This window comes from Botryllus schlosseri, chromosome 5 (genome assembly GCF_051294905.1).
Source record: "Botryllus schlosseri isolate E-star chromosome 5, Bs_hap1, whole genome shotgun sequence".
Taxonomy (NCBI): Eukaryota; Metazoa; Chordata; class Ascidiacea; order Stolidobranchia; family Styelidae; genus Botryllus; species Botryllus schlosseri.
The window spans coordinates 17,395,111-17,420,937 of NC_137240.1; the positions used below are offsets into that span (position 1 = coordinate 17,395,111).

General features: G+C 40.8%; 4 protein-coding genes across 9 annotated transcripts in view; 1 reads left to right on the forward strand and 3 right to left on the reverse strand.

Moving 5' to 3' along the window:
• Positions 1–7,150, reverse strand: part of LOC145439797 (uncharacterized) — a 31,202-nt gene extending 24,052 nt beyond the window's left edge. For 2 of the 5 annotated variants that reach the window (XM_080317428.1, XM_080317425.1), the window contains exons 1-3: positions 6,102–7,124; positions 3,285–3,441; positions 2,463–2,683 (exon numbers count right to left, since the gene is read on the reverse strand). In XM_080317428.1, coding sequence (XP_080173554.1) covers positions 2,463–2,683; positions 3,285–3,441; positions 6,102–6,146 — 423 coding nt within the window. In that variant the 5' untranslated portion in view covers positions 6,147–7,124. Of the gene's footprint in view, positions 1–2,462; positions 2,684–3,284; positions 3,442–6,101 lie in introns of all 5 variants that reach the window. The other 3 variants (XM_080317429.1, XM_080317427.1, XM_080317426.1) reach the window with 3 other exon arrangements.
• The window catches only part of LOC145439811 (stAR-related lipid transfer protein 5-like), a 304,908-nt gene that overhangs the window by 147,093 nt on the left and 131,988 nt on the right, over positions 1–25,827 (reverse strand). The window lies entirely within an intron of this gene.
• Positions 1–25,827, forward strand: part of LOC145439803 (lysosomal protective protein-like) — a 199,830-nt gene that overhangs the window by 65,428 nt on the left and 108,575 nt on the right. The gene's annotated exons all lie outside the window — the stretch shown is intronic.
• LOC145439815 (uncharacterized) lies at positions 9,585–22,639 on the reverse strand. Its single transcript, XM_080317459.1, has 3 exons — positions 22,373–22,639; positions 14,152–14,319; positions 9,585–13,354 (listed from the first exon to the last, which is right to left on the reverse strand). Exons 1-3 carry the CDS (start codon positions 22,545–22,547, stop codon positions 13,194–13,196), a joined length of 504 nt encoding a protein of 167 aa, XP_080173585.1. The 5' UTR covers positions 22,548–22,639; the 3' UTR covers positions 9,585–13,193.

Consider the following 25,827-nt stretch of genomic DNA (forward strand, 5'->3'; position numbering starts at 1 on the left):
CCGAAGTTGAGCGTGTGCTGATCCGTCATGTATCGCAAACATATTTTACTCAAAAGCCGGTATTGGTATCCATTGATTTTGACGATGTTCAATACTGAGATCGGTTATGACATTTGGCACGGTAAGTCCTAATGTTAGTATCGAACGCTGTACCAAGTTTTAAGTTTGTCACTGAACTTTGTTAGTGGTAATTTCGTTCCCTAATTCGAGTGACTCGTCATTTATCGCTAACAGATTATACGCAAAGCCGGTATAGGTCTCTATTGATCTTAACGATGCTCCTTACCTAGATCCGTCATAAGCTTTTACACGGTATGTCTTGATTTTAGTATCGAGCGCTGTGCCAAGTCTCAAGGTTGACACTCAATGATTAGGGCAGTAATTTCATTTTCAAGGCCGAGTATGTTAGAGATGTGCTCCGATCTGACACTTTAGCCTACAAGGCATTGCGGATTTCACGCAAAAGCCCGTGCATCCGCGATAACGTTAACTGAGATGATGATATCATTCTCAGTTTGCATTCAAATATTTACTTTGATATTATATTCTCCAATGTCAATTTCACCGTGAAATTGTGGCCTTCAAGCCATTTGCTTACAACCTCCTGTCAAGCGCGATAGCTATTTCGTTTTCGATGGCGGCTAACAGCTGATGACTTGATCAGCCTATTCCTCAGTAAATTTTACGCAAAATTCGGTGTTGGTCTGTTCGCATTAACTTTGACAGTGTACCATACCGAAAAGGGCCATGAGGCCACTTCTCGATGATGTAATGCAGCAATGTACTAAGTTTGAGGCTTACATCCACGTATTTATTGGGTAATATATTTTCCAAAGGCGATTTCGCAGCAGACCTATAGACACTGTCTATTAGACAGTAATAAAGCCGTGTGTGTCGTGTTACAGTCTCCAGTTTCAAGGCCAAAACCTCCTATGCTGTACCGAGGCCGAATTTCCGAGGCTGCTATTCTTAGTTCTTCAGAAAGATGTTTTGGATTCAATATGACAGGCCCAATCTATGAGATAACAATTGCGAATCTGTCCGAACTCGTTGACCTTTCCAATTAGGCTTACGCTATCTCTCGAGTTATAGTCATTTCCATTTCTGCAGATGTTTATAATTAGTCAGGTCTAGTGCGAACATGAACCGTGTTGAATCTTTGTTCCGTACGCCGTTTACGCAGTTACCACACTTCAAGTCACAGCTCACCGGCGGACCTCTCGTGGCACATACGTTAAAATCACTGTTGCCGGGAAATTCATGTTACCGTACCATCATTAAGTTACTTGTTCACGTTGGAAAACGCCATTGATACGTCATCTTAATAAAAAGTCCCTTGCAGCCCTTGCCCCACCACCCGATATTGTCACGAGCCGCCACTGCTTAGGGGCCTAGACTATGCCAGATTGATATATAGCAGGGACTGGCAACATACGGCTCGCGAAGGGATTTTGACCGGCCTGCAGAGAGTTTTTACCCTGTAAGTGAAATTCTATTCTGAAAGTATTAACAAATTTTATGCGTCACAGAATGAATCCAAGTTTGTCAACCTGAGAAAGATGGACATGGACATGAAACTACTTGCTCCGTTCGGGTGTTCTTTTGGCTATTCATGTTGTTTCGACTGCATCGGTCATTTTGCACCAGACCAATATTCTTTATTTTTGATTCCGTATTTACCGACTTGTCGCACGGCCCACTTCTAGGCTTTTTACAAGACAACCGCTTACGCGGATCTCATGGCGAGGAGGAGCCTAGATAAACCTTCGACACATGGATAGGAATTCTGGAGTCGACCTCGGTCGGACTCGCACCCACAACAACCCATGGTGTTGTAGCCATGTATCACACCACTACGCTACCTCGCCACTTCTCTGTTCGAGTCTATATATATTTTCGTTCATCATCATTAACGAGGCAAAGCTGCGTTCCAATATAACTGATGTTCACATGCAGTCTTTACTAAGGGTTTCTACATACGACATGCAGCCAGAGTTCAAAGAACTTGTTGACAATTTTGACCGATCACAGATGTCTGATTGACTTCAACAGCTACTGGTAATAAATTCATTAAATACTGTTTTTGGTCTTTATATGCTTTAAACTAAAGTTTACATTAAATATGATTTAATTCTTGTATAGGTGGATAAATACACGATTATTGTATATTATGTAATCTGGCCCGCCAAGTACTTCATTTTCCCATATCCGGCCGCCGAGCCGAGAAGTTACCCGCCCCTGACATATAGCGTACCGGGCATCATTGTATGCATGTATACTTGTATAGTATGCGTTTACCGATCAAGTAGAAAGTGAGATGTCATAACTTCGGAATAGCATGCTTGAGGGAAAATCCACACGCTTGAAAAAACGGATTACGCTTCAATTCAATATCAAGGAACATCTTCCGGGTGTATCCGGTCGGATCGCGAATCAGCTGGTTTTGAAAAACGAACGCTCACAATTTCGATAATTTCCAGGCGCTCCTTCGACTTCACTTCGTATTCCGGCACTGAAAATCTGTCTGCCGCGAAAATGAACTTGCAGACGGTCGGCAGCGCGTCGATGATCTCCCCGACGGCGCGGAAGGCGTGATCCTGACCGTATTTCGCACATAACTGATAGTAGATGGGAAGATCCGCAGACAGAATCGACTCGTCGTTAGTCGATACACCAGACCAAGCTGCAGAGACGAAATATTATGTCTCACGAACCCTGCAGGCCAGTGACTTTCATATATAATACAATTCTATATCTCAATTGGGAGACGGAAGAAGTTGGACGCTTGTCCATTAATTAAAGAAATGAGACAACAATTTTTTAATTGATCTAGAAATTTAGAACGAATTTTTCCGCCTCGAGTCGTAATACAGAGTTCATGCGATCTACTTTGGAGTTCACGTACGTCAAAATGTTGCAAGTACTGAGTAAATGCAGCTGCTTGATATATGTTCGGAACAATTTACCGTTTGGTTTTTCGGTGCTGAAGAACAACCGTCAAAAATAGCTTAATATGCACAAAAATCAGTATGCTGTAATATTAATAAATCGGAATTCTGGACTAATTCTAATAACTACTTCGATTAAAAGCATCTGCTAAACGTGGTATAGATACACTGTTTTACGGAAATATTCTTATGTTGTTTCAGACATCACAGAATATCCGATTTGACGCCATCATTTACAACTCTATGGAAAATGCAGGTAATTCTTATCCGCTCATCCGCTCTCATAAACGTCTTGGCATTTATACTCCAGGAGTGCTTGGACAAGCGACACATTACCTTCCATTTTGTGGTCGACTATCTTGCTTATAGCGTAATGTTCCGTAGTTACTTTCCCGATGACCAGTTCATCACCAGGTTTGATTTCTCGCGTCTCGCAATTCACTTCGACCACTTCCACACGTAGAGGATCGCGTGTCTTGGTGCGAAGATTTACCTGGCGTAGCAAATACAACAACAATTTTACTCCATCAACTCCTAAGGCTGCTGCACACTGGCTTTGCGACACGACTAACACAGGTAATTCGCCTATCATGTCGCGCTCACGATCGCGGTAGTTGCGTTCTGCTGCACACCGGGACACCGAGTCGTAGCGTAGCTGTTCTGTAATGATTTCGTAACAGTATAGCTTCTTGGTTATTACTAGGGCGTTTTTTTTACCTAAAAAAAGAAAATTTTGACCTAAAAAATCAAAATTTTGACTTTTTTTTACCTAAAAAACTGAGTTTTGACCAACTTTTGACCTAACGTATGCAAATTAGGTGTTTTCCCACATAATGTTAAAATTACACCATTGATCTTCATTTCTGGTTTGAACTGACTGTCCTAACGAAGTAGTTTGGCATGAAAAAAACGTTTTTGGCTTAGAAACAGGCATGTTTTTACATGAAAAAAACAATATTTTAACGAAATCTGGCCCTATGAAGAATTCCAGTGGTTACAATATGTATTATGGTAAAAATAATTAAAATATTTTGTAGTACAACGAGAGATGCTTTCTTACATTCTTGGGTAGAAAGTGCACGTTCTTACTAAGAAGCTTGTCAAGGACGTTCAACAGCAGCAGTTGTTGGCCGACAACATTCAAGTTGTGCGTACACTGCTGGTGCTGGTGACACACCGTGTTGCTTCATTCTGACAATGTTGTCTACATCACAATTTTTCATCGTGTGCTTCTTAATATAAGAATGATGCAATGCACAAGAAGTCTTTCTTCAGTTAGAATATTGCGGTACGTTGACCATAACACCATGTCTACCAATTAGTTGTTTTGTTTTTTACCGTTTATGATTCACAATGAGCAGACGATTAGCCGTTTTACAACGGTAGGCCTATAAAATGGGCTAAAAGCGGTAAAATATCAAATTATAAGTTCACCAACAGTGCTAAATCTACGATACAAACAAAATGCATACGTCAAATTTGTTTTAATTTTATGAAAATTTTTGACAAATTTTGACCTAACGCTACAATTTTGACAAATTTTGACATGTCAAAAAAAACCGCCCTAGTTATTACTATTGAAGAACACATTAAGATACTTCCTACAGATATGTGTTTTCTATGTGTACTGACAGTGACATAGTGACAGCATTTTGCTGATGCTCCGAATTTTGATAAGGAATACACCATAATGCCACTAAGATATTCTCAAATTCGAAAACTCAGTTTATTATTTCAACTCAAGACGCAGATGCACAATATACAGTACCTAAGATACAAAGAATATATACAAGAAGGTGTCTAATCGTTGAAACGCCCTGACAAAGTCCATCAATCAGATATCTTTAGGCCTACTATGGCCTACCGGTACTTTCGTAATGTCAAGCATATCAGTGGCATTGGCGGGCTAGCGGTCATGTTCTCTGTTATTCATCTTGTATTGTGAACATACAGTAATCTAATTATCAAATATATCTTCATTTCGTTTTTCCAACTTAAAGTTATTAACTTGAGGTTGAACCATTCTTTTTCGGGGCTTGCTGATACCATAACCATACAGCGCGCAGCGTCAATCCCTCACAGCCTTCACCGTGCAACCCAGATTACGCATCTGGTACACGAGAATGTTAAATTAGGAAATTGAACGACTAGAAAAGATTGCAACAGCACCGTCGAAATAGGAACGCGTACTTATTTTCTATTGCGACTGAGCCCGCAACTTGCCGACGCTTTGTTGCGTAATGCGTAGTCTGGCGACGCGGTGTGGAATGTGCATGGTTTTGTCGCGTCGCGACTCGCGAGAGCCGGTATGCAGCAGTGTGCTTGTGTTGCGTTGCGTTGCTGATAATGAGTCAACCCAAATAACTTTTACACTTGATGCCAAACACTTCTTAGATTGAATTCTACATTGTTACGAGGGATATTGTCGTATAGGCCGGCACCCTCAGAGAGCGCCATGCCATCAACTTCGAGCGCACTACATCAAGAGCCAATCGCCATGTCCTCCTTTTCCAAGAAATCTAAAATGTCCTCCGAGTGTTCGAGGACGCCCAAAGGTCCTCCTTTTTCGCAATGCGTATACTAACAATTCAATAGGGATATGTAATGACACTGAAGCGTGTCAAGCGCTAATAATATTTTAAATTGAATAGCTCCGCACCAAAACAATCTACTTTATGTTAATTACCGATACAATTTTGCTTTCATATTTTATATTCCAAAAATGAGTTTTTGCGAATTTTGGGAACTTGCTTTGCGGTCCTAAAAACATGTGGAACCCAACAGGACCGCGGACTCCAGTTTGAGAACCACTGAGACAGACAGAACTCGTACTAAAATACCTATATATCTTGCTGTAGTCTTGATAGGCAGAGGTTGACGAGTTCATAATTGCATAATTGCTATTACTACGAACATAGTCACCAGCTTCCCACATAGACCTTGAGTTGGTTTGGGCGAAGGTGCTGAAAAATCAGCACGCCAGATTGAGAGTGGGGTCGCGACCACAAAAAGGTACGGAACCCCTGCATTAAACAAGGACATTGCAAGGCAGTGGATATTGATATTATGTTTTCCTAGCCATGATCGTGAAAACATCGTAAGACTTCTTGCAACAGAAACCAATCATTCGAAAATGAATAGTTCTATACTTACCACGTGCGACCATCTGACGACCGAATCATTAGAAAATGATACCATTATCAGGTTATTCCGAATACAGTGTTTTAGGGCTGAGATATATTGCACTTATATGAGACCTGTTGCGAATGTCATGGTGTTAGCAATTATACTACACTACATACTACACTACACAACATATTTTTGTCACAATGAACAAACAAGTAATGGCCACATTGCATTTAGCGCATGCACATTCAAAAGTTCCTGTCCATGCAGTACATGTGGTGATCAGCATAAACGGTAACGCACCATATTAGCATTGTGCTAGCTTGTATAGGAGCATGAAACACAAATAACAGCAGATCTTCGTGGCATGACTCACGCAACTCACAGAAACGCAACTATCCTCTTCCGATAAAGTTCCTTATACTTTGACGCTCAACCAACTTTACACTCATCGAAACCAGAAGCCCACGTAGTCGAGACACGCTTCTAGTAAATTTTCTATAACTTGAACGACATCCATACTGTCACATACCTATCATCACGTTTATGTGTACCTAGGGCGCTTGAAGTGAAACGACAATAATAAGAAATGCTCAATTGGTAGCGCTTGGATGGTCTCGGTAAATATGTTGTCATTTTCTCAATATGTGACACACGATAAACAAAATTTGCTCTTTAGTAATACCATTGTAGCATCGCAACCTGTTACCTGTACCATAAAACATAAACAGCAGCACACATCTCAACTTTCACACTGATAATGCACTGCAGCCAAGAACATTTCCAACAATAACGCTACTTATGTGGCTATAAGATTGAAGAAACAGGAAAAACCGCAGAAGACATCCAATTTAAACGAGCTTCGAGTATGCCGACCACTGGCTTGATGGAGAGGTGTAAGCCCACCAACCATTGCTGGATTATATCCTTAAGATGAGTATGGAGTCTGCAATGTGACTCAATAGTCAAATCTGATCGTACTCTCCAAATCTCACCAGTGATTCCTACTTCACAATCCCGCTATCACGTCACTACGTTCAATTTAAATAACCTACATGCCGTTTGTCACTCCTGAAATTCCGTCTTTCAACGACTGCAAAAAGTGAGTGTACACTTGTACATTGTACCAACGCACTGGATTACCATAGTATCCGACCTCCTGTCACTTTTCGTTGCATATGTGATTCGAATTTGCATCACATTAGTGAATGCATTAGTTCAAATGGCCGATATGTCTCAATGCGTACATCTAGCGGAATCAAATCTGCCGACCTGGTGAGCGCTTCGGTAGGCGAACCGCGACCATGAGATACTTGTGCTTTAAAATGAAATGTGTGTCATCATAGTGTCCTATATTGTGTCGACACAAGCAAATCTCACGCCTCAGTGAAATTGTATCACGTCACAATTTCCATTTGTCTACATGTCAGCTCATTTTTGACCGGCTTGCCGAGAATCAAATTTGATAAAACGGGTATCTATCGAAAGCTGACTCTGCACTGATTACGGAAATATAAATTTTATTCCGCTCGTGGTCCTGGAACTCCCACAATCAGCCTCGATTTTTTCATTGTTATGGAGATTGGCATTGGGACGCAACAATGCTGTCTGGCGAAACGAGAGAGTAGCTCAAGAGAAAAAGAGCCAACTCTAGAGAGCGTTTACAAATTTTCGTAAAAATTAGCGAAACACCGACTCCGCGACCATGTGCTCGACGAAGCTTTTTTGACACGCGCCCCCTTGGCGACGGTCAAAAGAATCGCGCCCCCCTGACCCTTCTTACATTCATCGTCATGTCAAAAAGAGCACATCATCTAATACAGAGGTGGGCAACCTTCTTACTGATCATGGCCGCATTTCGATTTATTATGTGGCCCAAGGCCGCATTCCAGGGCATAGCCGCAATGAACGATCTGGACGCAAAATACATATGGTAAACTGTCCGTATCCATTCCCGGTGAACTCCGGACTATTATACTTTTCACAACGGCCTATTGCACGCACCGAAATCGCGAGTGGCAATGTTATGAATAGTCGCTGGGAGTGGATATTGTCGCGCGGAGTGCGAAAATTTTTCAGAGCCGCGAATGAATTGTTATTTCTTGCGGATTCCCATTCCTGCTCCAATTAAGAAGGGCGCTACTGCATTAAAATCGAAAAATGAAGTCTTGCTGAATTGCGCGGAGCGCGAAGAAAATTTCAAGATTAAATAAAATCTGTCGAAAATTCGGGAGTGAATTCGTAATTGCAATTTGCATGTCTACGGCTGCCACCACATACTAAATTGAATTAGGCGTCGACGGCCGCACAAATGCCCTTCTACGGCCGCATGCGGCCGTACCGGCTGCCCACCCCTGATCTGATAGTATACATAAGGTATATCTTACGCCTATTTTGAATCCGCATTCCAGTTGTTTAGTCTTTTACATTGCTGACAAACTTCCCCAAACTTGTTTGAAAATAACAAAAAAAACATTGAAAAGGACATCAATTAATTTCAAGTTAGGTTGCACTGAGACTAATTCTGATGCTGGTAGTGACTACAGAGAGCACGGCGTCGTTCTATCCTGCCATGCTAAATTTGATCAGTTTTGGAAATGAATTAAATTGTGTTGATTTATAGCCAAATTGAGGGCGAAACCGGGCAACCTATATTGCATCTAAGTCTGTCTTAGGCAGTGCAGTTCGCCAGCTATCAACAACAGCTACCTATCGCACAGAGATTTAAGCTACTGCCAAAGCTATAAAGTAATGAATGACTTGCACGTAGGAATTTCTCTAAATCTTCAAAGAATATCAAAAATTTGCTCAAATGAAGTTGAAGTCAGCCTATACTCCGTTGAGCGCGACTGCTGAAGTTTGAGCTTGACAAGCTTTCTAGAATACAAATGAAGTTTAATCTTCAATAATCGTCTCTTCAAAATAGTTGTGAAACACATGTTTAGTCACAATTTATACAGACATTGACAAAAATTTCTCGCGCCCCCCCCTGAGGGCCTCCCGCAACCCCCAGGTTGAGAACCCCTGATCTAAACGCACCTGGATAGAAATATCAGTTGCGGTTGCATCGGGCATAGATCTTCTAGTATGTGGGAATATATCCTCACGATCCCGCTCCGTAGCCCGTTCTTGAACCAAGTAAGTAGCAATGGGTGCGATGACTTAGAATCTCCACTCGTTCATGTAACCGAAAGATAATAATTTGCAATGGGAGTATGTTTAAACGGTGTTACTACCACTAACCAGGGTTGTAACCATAACCAAGTCACAAGTCAACCTCACTTTGAAAGTTTTGACTCGAGTCAAGTCGAGTCATTTCCAATTCACCACCGAGTCAAGACCGTGTTCAACTCAGTATACACACCGTTCATATTTCAAATCAAGTCATGTTCAATCCACTTTTCAACTCTGCTTGGTGATATAGAATGCCTCGTATTCTATCATCGTAATTTTCTCCACTCTTCATAGTTTCTGGCCCTATTTTTCATGTCCCAGTATTCATAGACGAAATACCAATAATATGGAAACTTTATTCTTCTTCGAAGTTACAGTGAAATGCCTGTCTTGGCCGTTCTATACTCTCTAATCATGCATAATGAGCCGAGTCAATACATAAATTGACTCGAGTCATCCTTCATATTAGGAAAAAATAGTCGACTCAACGAAAATAGTGACTCGAGTCATTGCAGTCCTGCCATTAATACAGCCCTTAACTGTAACACAAAGTTGCTACATGGCATACAATGGTATAAATCACAGCTGCAACACCGATGGGTTGCGGGTTCGAGAAGTGGGCCGTGCTGCAAGTCGGCAGCTGCGGAATCAAATATAATGAATATCGGTCTGGTGTAAATGACCGTTGTAGTCGACTAACACCATGAATACCACAAACGACTGTAACACGAGAAACTGCGTGGTATAAATCAGAGCGAAATCGAGAGTCCGACCGTATACCAGAGGTAACTTTACCATGGCGTAAAAGTCGTCCTCGACCACGTTTAAGTCATAGTGGTCAGCGAATACGAAATTATTTGTGATGAAAAGTAACAGTCAATTTGTCCTGAGACTCCCCTATGTCAGCAATGCAATGCAGAAGAATCTGTAGAGCACTTTTTGTTACATTATGTGAGATATCAACATCAAATGAGACAACTACATAATGCTACGCGAGTGAACCGAATAAATTGGAATTTGAAAGACGTTCGAACAGATCCAAAGATATTGGATAATGTTGTAGAGTTCGTGATGTCTTCGGGACCATTTCTATAGTACATGTACATTCATTATTTGTATAACCAAATGTCGGTATATTGTATAGTGTCGGCGAGCTCCGTATATTGAATGTGCATGTGCATTGTGCATGTTGGTATGCCAATAGTACTGAGTGATGCTGTATATATTTGGATAATGCAAATTCATTGTAAAAACAAGTATAGAAGTGTCGCACAAAACCTGTGCTGTGATAAGCGCCACTATCACGATTTTTACTTATAATAATAATAATAATAAATAGGGGAGATGTGGTACCGATGGATCACTGGGACCGAAAATACTTGAAAAATTCTCTATGATAATTCCATGATTACACTCCGTGAACTTGTCTAAAAATCTTTCCTGACATACAAATAAATTCGACATACGCGAGCTATGGATGTTTTCTGTTTTGGGGGGTGTAAACTAAATTTCGATAGACGCATACGTTTTTCTTTGTAACCTTCAACACGAACAAACCAGCAAGCATTTTTGATGTGAAGTGTAGGGCTTGTATCAGGCTATATAGTGGCACATATTATTTTATTCAATACCTTCCTTGAGTGGAATTTTTTTCGATTCATGTATAAAATTCGTAGGGTGGGGACCAATGATACAATGGCCAAATCAAGCAAAATAATCAAGCATACTAATCATGCAAAAACTGAAACATGGCTACGTACAGAAACTCCTAATGTAATAATTGCATGTGATGTTTCATCGCTATAACGAGGTATTTCGAAATCACTATGTCGATTTACGTGCAAGATGTATGTACCCTCAAATTTATAAGTTGGAGCCTAAATCGAAACGTGATTTTATTGCAACATTTGAGTTATTATTAACTCTATTTTTTGACGGTTGCAACCAAACATTCTTCTTTGGCATGCTGCAGCTTAGATAATGATACACAGCAAGAAAAGTTGTCTTACATGAGTTTTTTAGAGTATGTCTCATAGGTCCCCGGGTCGTGTGCCATAGGACCCACCGGGTGGGGACTGATGATACGTTCGAGAAACAAATTTTGAACCTTTTGAAATTTTTCTGTTCACCCCATGAAAGTTTCAGCTTGTCTATAGAAACGATGTTCACTAAATTTGGTTAAATTCAAACCAGAGGAAGCCGTGTCATTGCCGTCGAAAAATTTGGGTTATGAATACAATAGTATTTACGGTGACCAATTCTTCAATTATTTATTATAGTGGTGCCCATCGTATATACTATTTTATTCAAATTCAAATTTTTCGGCGGCAATAACTCCTCTTCCACTGGTTGGAATTGAACCAAATTTAGTGAACATCGTTTCTATAGACAACCTGAAACTTTCATGGGGTGAACAGAAAAATTTCAATTTTTTTGTTATTTATTTTAATATAATAAATAGAAACTTTCTTCTCCTGTAGCAATGCGGCTACTGGTTAGAATTGAACCAAATTTGGTGTGTAGGCTTAAATTATGTAACCTAACAATTTTATCAAGTAGCCAGTACGATTTGAGAAAAAAAGTCATTTTTGAAGACCCCTAACCTGCATGCCGAAAAAACGCAAGGTCATCTAAACGCAATTAACCCTTTTGAAATCGGGTCAGTTTTCGCAAAACTGACCATGACTTTTCAAATTCATACCGTGACCTCGGCAAGACTGAAATCTGGGCTGTTTCAATGTAAAAGTGGGCGGACTATATCCCTCTACCGTTTCCGCCCTCGCTCGATACCAAAGACATGTCTAGATTTTTTTTATAAGACTAAATAAACAAATGTTTTTCTAAAAAATCTCTTGCTCTCTCCCATTTTTCAAGACTGACTTCCCAGGATAGTGTCAGAGAGTCAAAACTGATGCATCAGTGCGTAGCCGCCGTTGCCTGGTTTCGAACAAGCCGTCAACCATGGCCGTAAACCGCGCGGCTCGCCAGATATCGAAAAATCAAAAATTCATGAAAAGTTACATATGGGCGTGGTCAGTGAGTGGTCATAATGGTCACGTTCAAGATCAATACCGAATCGGACCCCTACCGCCCAGTTAATGGCATGAAACAACGTGGTATACTTTCTCTTGTCGTATCCAACCATTTGCAGGCATAGTAAACCAGTTTATGACTCATATTCGGTCACAAAATTGACTATGTGCTTGAAAATCACCGAAGCGTGACCACAATTAACAAACCCCCTCAGAATACTCCCAAGAACAAGGTTTGATGTTTGAAACAATGAAAAATTACACAGAATACCGTACAAGCCGACTTCTGATGTTCTGGCAGAATTTCTGACTATATTTCCCACTCGGAAAATATCTGGAAATTTTAGGTGATAACCACTTTTTTCTGCATGCGTATTTTCGGCCGAGCTCCTCATATAAAATCGTCGGTGCTCGAAAATTGTCATGTCTTATACCTTCGAATTAGGTATCATATAAATCAGAAGATTGCTAGCTTTCCCTACAAACAAAAATGAAGCCTATAGGACGTAGACAAATAAAGATAGGGCCAGATGAAGTTGACCGATTCCGTATACGGAATCCGATTTTAAAAGGGTTGTCACACACTGATACCACGACAAGCGATTTATGGAAACGAAGAAAATTGCAAAAGAAATCGACAGGAAATAATATTGCAAATCATTGTACTTAATTCGGGGCTGTACAAGAGCCTGGTCACCAGACAACATGGGGAGGAAACGAAATTCAAAACTTTGCGAAGTACGCTGACTTTGAAGTTGTGACATTACCAAACACAGCGGCGTAACAAATTCTTGAAAACTTTTCCGCAAACTCCCCGCGGCTTATAAGTGAAAAAACATGATGAAAACGCTTCTGTTCATGGTCTCGCGAACACATCTTCAAATGCTTGCAAAACATCTCGGAAACCTTAGAATTACGCCCCAGCGCACGCAGCAATGGTTGCGATAACATTGGCACCGCCGGCGGCAGCGGCGAGATAGAGGCTATAGCCCAAGCTTACGGTGTCGGATAAGGGGTTTTGCTGTCGTATGGTGAGAACCGCATACGTTGCAATACCCGCCGCGACAAATATCACTGGAAAACAATGAATAAATTAAAGTGAGTGAATAAGCAAAATACAAGTCCGCCTTTCAATCGAGCGGACATGCAGTTGAAATCTCTTTTTAACAGCAAATCGTAATGGGCACCACAATGGCTGAGATGGTATTCAATTGCGATAAAAATTAGTCCAAATAATATAATTCTAGAAGGCTTACACCGTAAACGAGAATCGCGTATTTCGCCTATTTACATACTACTCCATAGCGTATAGGCCGAGTAAGTGGCATATATCTGTTACAAAATTCTGCTTTCGTCCCCATTACAGCAGTAAAATAAATCAAATTCTATGAAGGATATCTCCCACGAGTGTGTTCGTGTAACACCCTAAGAAGTTGCTATAAAGTGCTATAGGTACACTAAACAGAATCCACTACGCCCCATGGATATATACCCGTAAATATTTGTATATTTGACTCGCTTTTAACGAATGGAGCGGGTTTGAAAGCGAGTTTTGGTATACCAAAAAGTACCGATAGACCCATGTACATTTTACTTTACGGTGCGAATCTGGTAAATACATTTATTTTCCACCCATGCATGTACATTATACAGCGTGCTGGTTGTAAAGAAAGTGACTTATAGGGATATAATTTTGTCAAAAGTCTAGTGCGGAAATCCTGGTATCATTTTCTGAAGACGGTATAAGTGACTTATTGAACTATTCCGGCGAGTGCCAACGGTCGACTCTTTCCGTTTAGAATTTTTCCGGATGATTAATTCCTCGCTTCGCCCGCTACACCCGCTACACCGCACAAACAGCAGCCTCGTACCTGCGAAGATGCAGAAAGTCGCCGCAGCTTTTGCTCCTCCTGAGCTCTTGTTACACATGGAGCACGCGAGAATGATGATGGCAATTACTGAGCACAAAGCGGCTAAGATCACCCCTGCAGCAGCTACTTTCGATTCCACATCGCCGTTCGTAATGAAGTTCTCGACATCTGATAAATGTTATGGATCGTGTCACATAGGTCGTCGGCAATTAATACTTCAACAGGTTTGGTTGTGGAGCTGTAATATGACTTTAGCTTGCTCCAAGGCCAGTTCAACATGAATTGATGAGGGAAAGGAAGAAGTGTAAGTGAAGACAGTGAATCATATTAAGTGTAGTCTGAATTAAATCGTATAAATGCAACGCGGATTCCTCTATGATCCGCAGTCAATATATATCAAAACAGATGTCACATTTTGAAGATTATTCGTAAAAGTTAACAAGGGCCATTGCCATTGGTCATACGCGACGCAACGAATGGTCTCGTGACCTCAATATGACAAAATGTGTTACTTCTACAAAGCGTGGAAGATTACACTGTCCTGGGTTAATTTTAAGGTTACTCAAGTATTGTCGGTTCTTAGTGTACTTTTTGATGCTGAATCCAAAACTGTAATCCGTTTCCTTCAATCAAGTCTAGATTTCTAGCAAATTGCATTTGAATTTTGGAAAACTGCAGTTTTCAGCGTTATGCAAGTTAAAATTGTGACGCAATAAAAAAGACTTAGCAATCATGCTTTGATGAAAAGCTTAGAATATATTTTAATTATGACGAAGACCATTCTATATCGCATTGGTTCTTAAATTGCGGGATGCGAAAGCATCTGAAGGGGGGGGGGGGGGGCGAAGCAGCAGTTAACTGAATTTTTTCGCGTTTCGCGCGACTTACCTCCAGCTCATGGCATATCCATTGTCTATTGTCCGAATTTCATATTTGAGAATTCTCTCATCAATAGCCATAACCTTCAATGCCATCAAACTATCCGTTGGGATTGCTAACAATCTGATTTTTTTCTTTAATATTTCGTAATATCACGAGTAAGGGGCGCGAAATTTTTCACTATCAAAAACGGGGGTCGTGTCTAAAAAAGTTTCAGAACCACTGCCCTATAGTATGCTGTAAAAAAGTTTCAGAATTATTATCACCTTTGGGCATAGGCCATAGATCTGTGAACTGATCAAAGACGAAGGTTCCGCTGCACACTTGGGTGCATTTGAAAAATGACCGTGGGCAGCTTTTCCAGTAGTCATTTTAAACTTCCCCAGAAAGCATAGAAGCGCGGATTATGAAGCACAGGTCAAAGAGCTGCTTGAAAGCTTTCAATCCCTTGGAGCACTGATGTCTGTGAAAATGCACTTTCTGACTTCTCATTAGGATTACTTTTCCAGTTAGCTGTGATGATAACAGCGAATAACAAGGAGAGAGATTCCATCAAGACTTTCGCCAGATGGAAGAAAAGTATCAAGGACACAGGGACTTAAACATGTTTGCAGATCACCGTTGATGCTTAAAGAGGGATCCACATAACTTCTCACATAGAAGAATTTTTGAAGCGACATTTGTTGTCAGCATAAATCAGTTATATCATATATTGTTATTGTATTTATCGTCGGAATATCAGTATCAGTTTAATTTATCATCATGATCCGCACTACGCCTTCTTTGTTAAGGAATTTTGAATACGTCTTTTTCATTTCACACTTCCCACATTGATGTTGGCAAGGATTTCGCATTTAAAACAAATTTGTGATGCTAAAGGTGTTTACGTGTTTATAGTATAACATATCAATTTATACCTTCTTCTGTTAGATTGAGCGCCGTTGAACAAAATTATGCTTTCTTGGTTAGTTGTAAGTGCCTTTATTTCAACTGCGTTATTATATTTGAGTAGTATATAAAATGGCTGCCATGGCAAAAACCTTGAATTCAAATAAAATACCATCTTGCAAAAATTTACAACATGCATAACCAATCAAGCTACCACAAAAATTAGTTTGTTTGTGTAGAATAATGACCAAAAGCATGCCGTGGAGAGAAAACTTGACCTGATTGAGGAAACCTGGTTGCATTTTGAGTTCAGCGCAAAAATTGATTCAAAAACAGTTAGAATATCTTTGACCTTTGAAAAATAATTTTCAAACGCAGCACAGTGTTATTAAAGGTAGTCTGCAGATGCCTCATCAAAACCCATGGATAGTTTAAAGTGTTCAATTCAGACTATACCGTCACATGACGCACATCAGTTGCTCAAGGCGCATTAATCCAGCGAACAGAAAAGAATCAGATGCTTTAAGAGTATCGAAATCAGTTTTGAATAAAGTCACAGTCGCATGCAATGATGGAATGACGGAAGCGTCTAGGCCTTGGACCTGTATTTCGAACTATACGAAGCACGTTCCAAGCAACCTATTTTGCTAACATCAATTCATGATATGACTAATCATGCGTTCATTCGCAGGTGGGGCGATGGTGATTTGGATATTTGCATTTCCTCAACAATACGTATCTAATTATCGAACAAAATTAACTTTGACTGAATAATTGGATGATAAAGTAATTTTATTGCTGTTTCCATCAAAATTTACCACAGCAGCTGAACGATCGCGCGAGCCTGAATTCGGTTTTGCGCATCGCTACACAAAAGTTTAAGAAAATACTTGTCAGTTCAATGGTATTCTGAGCTGGGAATTTCCCATCAGCAACACACACGACACAGATTCAATTCACATCGCATCACACCATTCGATAATAGTACTTTTGAGCAGACGCTATACTTTCTGTGGAACAACGTCCCTTTCAACATCCACTAATCGAAAGTTGATCTCGTTGTGAGATTTGAACAAATTGGACAAGAGTTCATTTCCCAGCTTTCGGCGACACCACGATACTACATTGCATAATAACACTATATATATGAGATGCTTTAGGTACACCCCCGTGGACTTCCATTTTGTGCAAGTGTGACATATTTTGACATCTATAAAATTCGGACTTCAATACCGCCGGTGTTAGGTAATCTGGTTATGGTTAGATAATCTATGTTCGTTGTGTAATCGGTGTGTAACTAGGTGTTTCCCAACGTGGGCGATATCGCCCTGCAGAGGGCGATTTTGATAAACAAGGGATTGAAAATACCAAATTGGCGACTCCGATGGGCGGCGAAAATTTTAGAACTTCCAGGAACATATATTTAATTAACATGGTCGAAGAATGCTCGTGAAGACGGCTTATTCTGAATGTGACGCGAATATTAAGGACAACTCAACGGAAAGTAGACGCGGAAATCGGTTTTCCGAGCACCTACCACATCGGAAAATGGCCTTTTAAAGTAAATTCAACGGCGATAAGAGTTAGGTGAATAAATTTCCCATGTCCTCTTTTTCGAAGCCGTGAACATGGGGGAGGGGGGTGTTGTGTCGAGATTGATAAAGGAACAACTAGTCGAAAGAGGTTGGGAACCACTAGTCTAACTTAAAAATGCGTCCTCCGTCTGATCATTGTTGAGATTTCGTCTGTCTCAGTCAAATGTTCATGTAGCATGTCTAAGACCAGTATGTCATAGCGACATAGGGACACATGAACGAGAAGATGGTAATAAGATATCAGTAAGTTCAAGACATTCATACTTTAGCAGGTGCATTTAGCTCATTGGCGAAATAAAATGAAACTACAGGAAGGAAACAACCAGCGAAATCGTTGATTTAGTAATCAATATGAATATAGTTGATATTGAAGAAACACCACAAGAAATATGCCCTTTCGAAGTCCCTATATCCCTTGTTTTCTTACCCATGCGACAAATGTCGCTTTTAGATGCATACTGAGTAACGTGTCAGGTATCATAGGCATGATGCGCTATGCTATTCGTAAATTATCAGGATACCATTCGTCTGAACTTCGGCAGGCGAATTCCACAGAAAATGGAATCGCTGGAGTCCAAAGAATATCGTCATTTCATTATACATGGGGTTACCATGCGTACTGTTTCAAGAGGATTTGTCCTCTTTTTTGACATTTTTGAAAGTGTCCTCAAGGGACGCCAAAATGTCCTCTTTTATTGAAAGATTTGGTAAATTTATGTTACAATTCAACTGAGATATAGTAAATCAGTACTGAAGTAAGGTTCCGGCGAGTATTTCGGGAGTTAAGCCAGAAAGTTGACCTTTTTTTTAGTCAACCAACGGGGAATTCAATAAAAGTGCTTATTTCTGGAGTCGAGTCGGCAAAATGCCCCTTTTTTTAGTTAACGAACTACAAACTCCCAATAAATTTACCAATTTTTCCGGATTTTACTCCGGTATTGTAAGTCTGGAAATTTTTAAAATTGCCCTCCTTTCAGATTCCCAAAATATGATAACCCTATTATACATCATCGATTTTAACGAACCAGTCACATAGTCGACCACGTAAACTTAGTTGATACCCTGCATGCAGTCACTCAAATTCACAATACTTCATTAGCTAACGTACTTCCTGCGATACAAACGTCTCTATCGTGTATGTATGGTGCACCGCCAGCGATAATGCTGAAAATAATGCGTGGTGCCAGCAAAAAATTACCGATATACGTTCTCAGGCGAGGGAAATTCCGCAGCGCGATTTTTGCCGCGTAGGCAATGGTGTGGCGTTCAAAACCTAGCAACGGGAGATCGCTGAAAAGCGTGTGCAGTATGAAAATGCGTGGCTTCATCACGTCACAAGATTCAATAGTCGTGGTCGGAACCACGCGCATTTGCGTAGTTTCCAGAACGCGGGCTACACACATACCTCCTTTTGGCAATAACGTTCATGTGATAATACATGACTGGTCGCTCATAAAGCTTGAAGCGCAAAAATAGACTTAACGATCCTTCTGTTACAGGCAGAGAAGCCATGAATAGGAAATAGACATGGTATCAACCAGATGCTTTTGAAGTGATGACAATTAAATTGGACAGGATGCCTATACGCGCGGGTAATTACGCAATTTCGTAATAAATATGGCGAGGTAACTGGACTTACACTTATGACTATATCTGGGCCATATTTCTTACGATGTCTAGTACATGTAACAATTCACTCAGCCCTATGTTAGTACCCTGGGTAATTGTAACACCGTTAGTATACCGTGGGGTGTAAAATTTGGCTCAGAGAAATAACAATTTTTTCAGATATAAAATTTCTTCTCGATCCAGAGATTTCTGAATGAGTGTACTAACTACTTCAGTGGTTCCCAAACATTTTTGCAGCTTTTGGAACACTATAGGAATTTAAAAAACACTCACAGCACAGCTCTAGAAAAGTTATTTTCACGATGGATGCACTTTTTTGCGAATAAATAGAACAAGTACTGCAGAAACGAGGTTGCAATACGGACATGCATATCCGTATTTATCTTGAATCCCAATCAATTCGACTGGTTTCAAGCTAGCTTTTAATTGTCGCCAAAACAAGAAAGACATGTTCAAATGGAGCCATAAATATACGAACAGCAATAAATACGATTTATTTTGCACCGATCGAGTAATAGGATTTGAAATCGGACAGCCAAAACTCGTCCAATTTTTTTGTGGAAACAGCGTTTGAGAACACGGGTCGATTCGTAAATCAATAAGCTGTTCTTCTATTCTCGGAGAAGGATTACTTGATTTATTGGATTGACTACCCAGACAACATTGAATCGACACAATGTGGTCAAGAAGTGCGTAATGATTCCTTCTGTATGAGTTGAGTCTAACCTAGCAGCCCAATTACCCTATCCTATCAACAATGCCATGTGCTTCATCGTCATATTATGAGGTTATCAGCTATTGAGGCAGTTCGTATTTTCATGCTGGTTACATGCTTTGTTTTATATATTTATACAGTTTATTCCAACATTCCAAAAAGATTCGAGGTACACTCGAAAATCTGTGGCGTTTGGAAATCACTGAACAGCATCAAAGACGGTATTTTCGACTTTGCAAGGGTCACCTGATTGTGTTCCTGAAAATATGACCGTTTTGCAGATATAATAGGGTTTAGCAACCACTAATGCCTAAATCTGTATCTGTATTCCGTACTTGGCTGGTTCATTGGTGATATATTGTCAGAACGGACGTCAGCCCATGAATGCCACATCAATTGGTACAACCGCGATCGTGCATAGTTATCCAAACAATTGTCCAGAAATATTTCACAAGGGTCTCTTATTACAAGCTTGTCGAATGTCCAATCATCTTCTTAGAGGCATCTATGATTTGTCATTAACACGTATGCAACATACGACCATCGATTTCAGAATCTTGTGATAATAGTTAACAGTTCCGAAAAACCATGAGGATAAATTGACCTAGGACCGTAAAACTTTCTGTTATTACCCATTAGGGTTGTCCAAAATTTGGAAAATCTTAAAAATACCCCGTGATTGTGTCTCATTCCATAGATTATTGATAAAAAATAACAATGAGCCCAAAAGAAGCTCACGGGAACGCCGTTAAGATTTCGGCCAAAGCGTTTTAAAGTAGCTGCCCAAGAATGGGCGTGCCACCGACCATAGAACGGCGAGATGACTAGTAATCAAATAACCACAGCTCCTGATTGGCTAATTGGCTATGCTTCAATGATCACCACAGCAACAACTTGCTGATTATGTGCTCAAGGAGTCCGCTACCGGTGGGGATTCTGAAATCGCGTTGTTGGTAGGTTGGCAGATGATGATTTAAGATTAATTTGGGACATGTTAAGGTACGAAATACATGATGAACAATCAACAGCTGCTTCACAAAAACTTCTACAGCATGACTGCTTTATTGGAAGGAAACGGCTGTAGCCTACATGCCGTGTTTTCACCGAGGGAAAGCAAAGGCGCTTATGCAAGCGGTAAACGAATTCCCCGTTTGGAAAGGATCCATCATCAGTGAACACAAATATAAAGCTTATCAATGACACGATACCGTAATTTGTGTGATCTTATTAGGCTCAAGCTGTAATATATAGGTGACGTTTTGAATGATATTGGAATCGGCTGAATCAGCGGGTTATGCTTGGCACTCATCAGATGCTTACAGTAAATTGAATTCACTTGTAAGTGTTGCTAAAGTCCCTAATGATAACGCACACTCGCACAGGCTATGCCCAATGTGGTATGTCAAAGTCCCTATTGATCCCGCAGAAAATAGGTGTAAAGATAATCACAGACTACACTGCATAGTATCCAGCATAGTTTGGACATGATATCCAGCATTGTGCTTACTTTACACCTCTTTTCTGCAGCATCATTAAGGACTTTGACAACACTTACATGTGAATTCAATTTGCTGTAAGTATAACTGCCAAGCACAACCGGCTGATTCAGTCAATCCCTAGAGCATTCAAAATATCAACTATATACTACAACTTGAGTCCAATAAGCTCACACAAAGTATAGTGTCATGGTCAAGCTTTATATTTGTATTCACTGATGATGGATCCCTTCTGAAACGGGGAATTCGTTCAGTACTTGGATAAGCGTCTTTGCTTTCCCTCGATGAAAACACGGCATGTAGGCTACAGCCGTTTCCTTCACAGCAAAGCAGAAGTTTGTGTGTGCTGTAGAAGTTTATGTGAAGCAGCTGTTGATTGTTCATCATGTATTTCGTACCTTAACATGTCCTGAATTAATCTTAAATCATCATCTGCCAACCTACCAACAACGCGATTTCAGAATCCCCACCGGTAGCAGACTCCTTGAGCACATAATCAGCAAGTTGTTGCTGTGGTGATCATTGAAGCATAGCCAATTAGCCAATCAGGAGCCGTGGTTATTTGATTACTAGTCATCTCGCCGTTCTATGGTCGGTGGCACGCCCATTCTTGGGCAGCTACTTTAAAACGCTTTGGCCGAAATCTTAACGGCTTTCCCGTGAGCTGCTTTTGGGCTCATTGTTATTTTTTATCAATAATCTATGGAATGAGACACAATCACGGGGTATTTTTAAGATTTTCCAAATTTTGGACAACCCTATTACCCATCCTTCAGTAATATTTAGGAAGGTACTGACAGGAAGAAGGATGTAAGTTCTTCCAAAAAAAAAAATTACAAGCAAGTATATTTCACTGGGGTGTTGTCATGGATTGATCGTTATGATGAATATGATCGTGATCACGCATACTATTACAATCAAGGCGAATCAAGCTGTGGTATAACTTGCAATCAGAGGAATCAATCAACCATGATTCACCCTGGTATATTCGAAGACCACGTTATAAAAACCAACATCACCTGTCGCAGAGCAATCCGATACATCGCAGTATCCCCAGAACAGGCCTTTATTTACCTTTACAGCACCAAGGATGAACGTAACGGTGCTCCAGTACGAAGTTGCTAAACTAGCGCCATATAAGCCAACGGCGGCGAGACAGCATAGCAGAGCCAACACAACAATCCCGTTGTTCATGTTAGTTACCCAATAGATTTGAATAAGATTCAATGCTAAAGCGAAGTTGATCACAGTAAATTTCGTCGTATGCGTGACAGGACCACGCTAACAGGCACTATCGACTAATCGACATCTCAGTCAACTGCCTTAACGAAATAGACTGTGGAGTACCGGATATTACATGAATGGTACGAGACGCGGCGGTCGGCTGCGATAAATGACAGTTCCGTGACGCAATCAGCTGACTGCGTAAGAAACTTCTGACACACTGGTATCGCATCACGTGCTTCGAAAGAAGTGTTTCTGCTACTTCAATTGTCGAGTGTCGACGCCATGTGAGGAAATGTATTATCATCTCATACTGTAACACAAGTATCCGTCAGCCGGGAATATTCAACTAATCCGGATTACGTGGTCAAGGCGCCGAATTGCGAGTAGGTCCGGGAAGAACCGTATACCTGAATGACTCAATTCCTTATCCAGTATTATATGCACCAAGCCGAGTATCCCTGTTAACTCATTATGACGCCCATTATGAGCCCCACCGATATCGGACTTCAGAATTCCTACCCAAGTGTTGGAGGTTTATCTAGGACGGGGCTCGGCAACCCCCCGGCACTGGGACTGGGACTGGCACTGAGTAGTAGCTGTGATTGTCCAGTATTTGTCACTAGCATAGGCAGTCCGTCAACAGTATCCATTCCAGTGAAATCTGGGATTAATTTGCCAGCCCGTGCACATAAGTGAGTGGAAACTGTGAGTCTAACTAATACCTAATTTCCTCAGAGATTATTCTACTATTAACTATTAAAGGAACTATTATAGCGTGCAATCATTAATTTGATAAACATTCGGCAGAAGACTTAATTCAACTTTACGACGAAGGAATCGCCAATTCTTTCAAGAAACTCGCGTCTTTCAGGTGTTTTCTTGAATATCAGGATGCTTAGAGGAAGGAGCAACCTATTTTCATTGCCGCAAAAACTTCTATCAGCACATTGGCTGTCACCAACTACCAGGCTTATCGTTCCATTGCCTTAGTTGATGGGGTTTTCTGGCTATATCACAAAGGACAAGGAGCCATGTTCCCTCTCAGCTGCGCACGTGCGCAATTGCGCGGTGCTGACATGGTCTCTGCGCACAGAAAATCTAAGCTCCGCACAAAAAATCCGAAGTGATGACCTTATTTTATTTTTAGTCGCTATACGCACTGTTGTCCAAGGAATCGCACAGTGAATTTGTGAGTGCGCGCAGACTCGTCAAGAATTAGCGGGATCATTGCAAGGAACAACTGCAACTTGCATTTGCAGTTTTTGCTGACCAACTCGAAAACGCACCCTAACACACTGAAGCTGACCTTACCTGGCAACGGCAATTGCTATTGGTCATCATGACACCCCATCCACTGAGCAGCTAATACCCACGCGACGGAATCCAGGCTTAAACGTTGGTCAGAGAGCTGCTATAGAAGTGACCATGTGTGCTTTATACCAGTGTTGGGATCAAGTCACTACCTTCGAGTCACGAGTCATTTCGAGTCATTGCACATTTTTACTCGAGTCATGTCAAGTCAATCGATTTTCGAAGGTGACTCGAGTCAAGTCACAATTCAAGTCAAGTTCCTTTAAGAAGTATGTGGCATGACTATAAGTCATTGCATTTTGCTAACTGTTTGAAATACTGATTGAGTGGTCATTGATTCAGAGCCGATGAACGAATACAGAGTTAAATATACACGCAAGAAGGCGCTGTATCGCTCACATATACGTAGAACTGCTAAACTACTCAAGTAGTTGCATAGCCTCACCTCACTCTATATAGTGACCAGCCAAATAGAGAAGCGAATTGATGCAATACGTTACTCATCTACAAATTGATATGATAAAATTTGAGCCTGCGACGATGGTTGAGGATGAGGAATATATAAACTATATTCGAATTCAATTGCAATAAAACAAGAGGTTTGGTTAAGCTAAGAGTAGAGAACAGATATAGACATTTTGCTGTTAAATTACTTTACTATACTAGTTTACGACAACGTAAGCTGTCACCTTCGATCACTTCGTTTGCAGTCAATTTGCTTGTGAGAGAACAATGGAGGCTCAGTGAAACGCACGATCATTGAATGATTGGTCGCACTCGCGGGTTACACCAGCGTTTCGCGAACAATCCGAACATATGCAAGATACAGTGATTTTTATCGACACCGATTACTTGAAATTGACTCGTGAATTTTGCTTCGAGTCACAAGTCAATCCACATTTCTGATACGCCGAGTCAAGTCAAGTCAAGTCATTTTAGCAAAGTGACTCGAGTCAAGTCAAGTCATACGAAAAAGGTGACTCGAGTCTGACTCGAGTCTGACTCGAGTCATCCCAACACTGCTTTATATTGCAAAAGGGTAGAATTTCGGATCCACTGAGCCACCTCTAAACATTAATGAGTAACAATATAAAATTTCACACTGGGTGTTTTCTAGCCAAAAGGAACATTTTGACAGGGTTAGACCAGCAACTTTCCAAAATTCGTTTTTTAAGTACCACCCTAATGTACAGTCGTCCGCCCGTCGTTGGATTTGAGACATCAGTATATCACACCATTCGTAAGCCGCGACAAGCAGGTTCTGTACACTTATCTCACGACGTTAAAGCGCATTGTCACCGACGAAGTGTACGTTCTCTCCGATATGCGAAATTGCCTAACAAAAATGTGCAATACACAACTGCGCAGTAGTGCCATCGGTCATGCACGACTGAAAAGTGCTTTACAGCGCATCGACGTGCATGAAGATGTCACAAAAAAAGCTTTAAGAAGAACAAAAATTCTTCATCTGCCAAGAGTCGTTTAAGCCCCACCGCTTCACGTATGAAAATATCATCCTAGACAGGAGAGCTTTCAATCACGGAGAAGCATTCCAGAAGCTCTACCCTACTATCTGACACCCGTTGCAAAACTCTGGATTGGAAGTTCCAGCGTGCTGATGCGTATCTAGGTAGCCGGTGCTTGCATATGTCGCGCAATAAATCAGATCGCTTTGGCGAAACAAAGAGAAAAGGAGGAGATCCCTGAAAGACTTGCAAAGAATATCTTGACAGAAGATATTCCTAAGCACATTTACTTTACTACAAGATTGAGATGATGCGCGTAGCAACGCAAAAAATGCGCATGCGGGTAAATTTCTTGCATTACAACTTGTACGCAATGTGACGTTCCGCTCATGACTGCTGCACCGTCGTAGGTTTGCGCAATAAGTTTTGACTCAACTGCATCGGGCAGTAATGTTTGTTTTTAATACGTA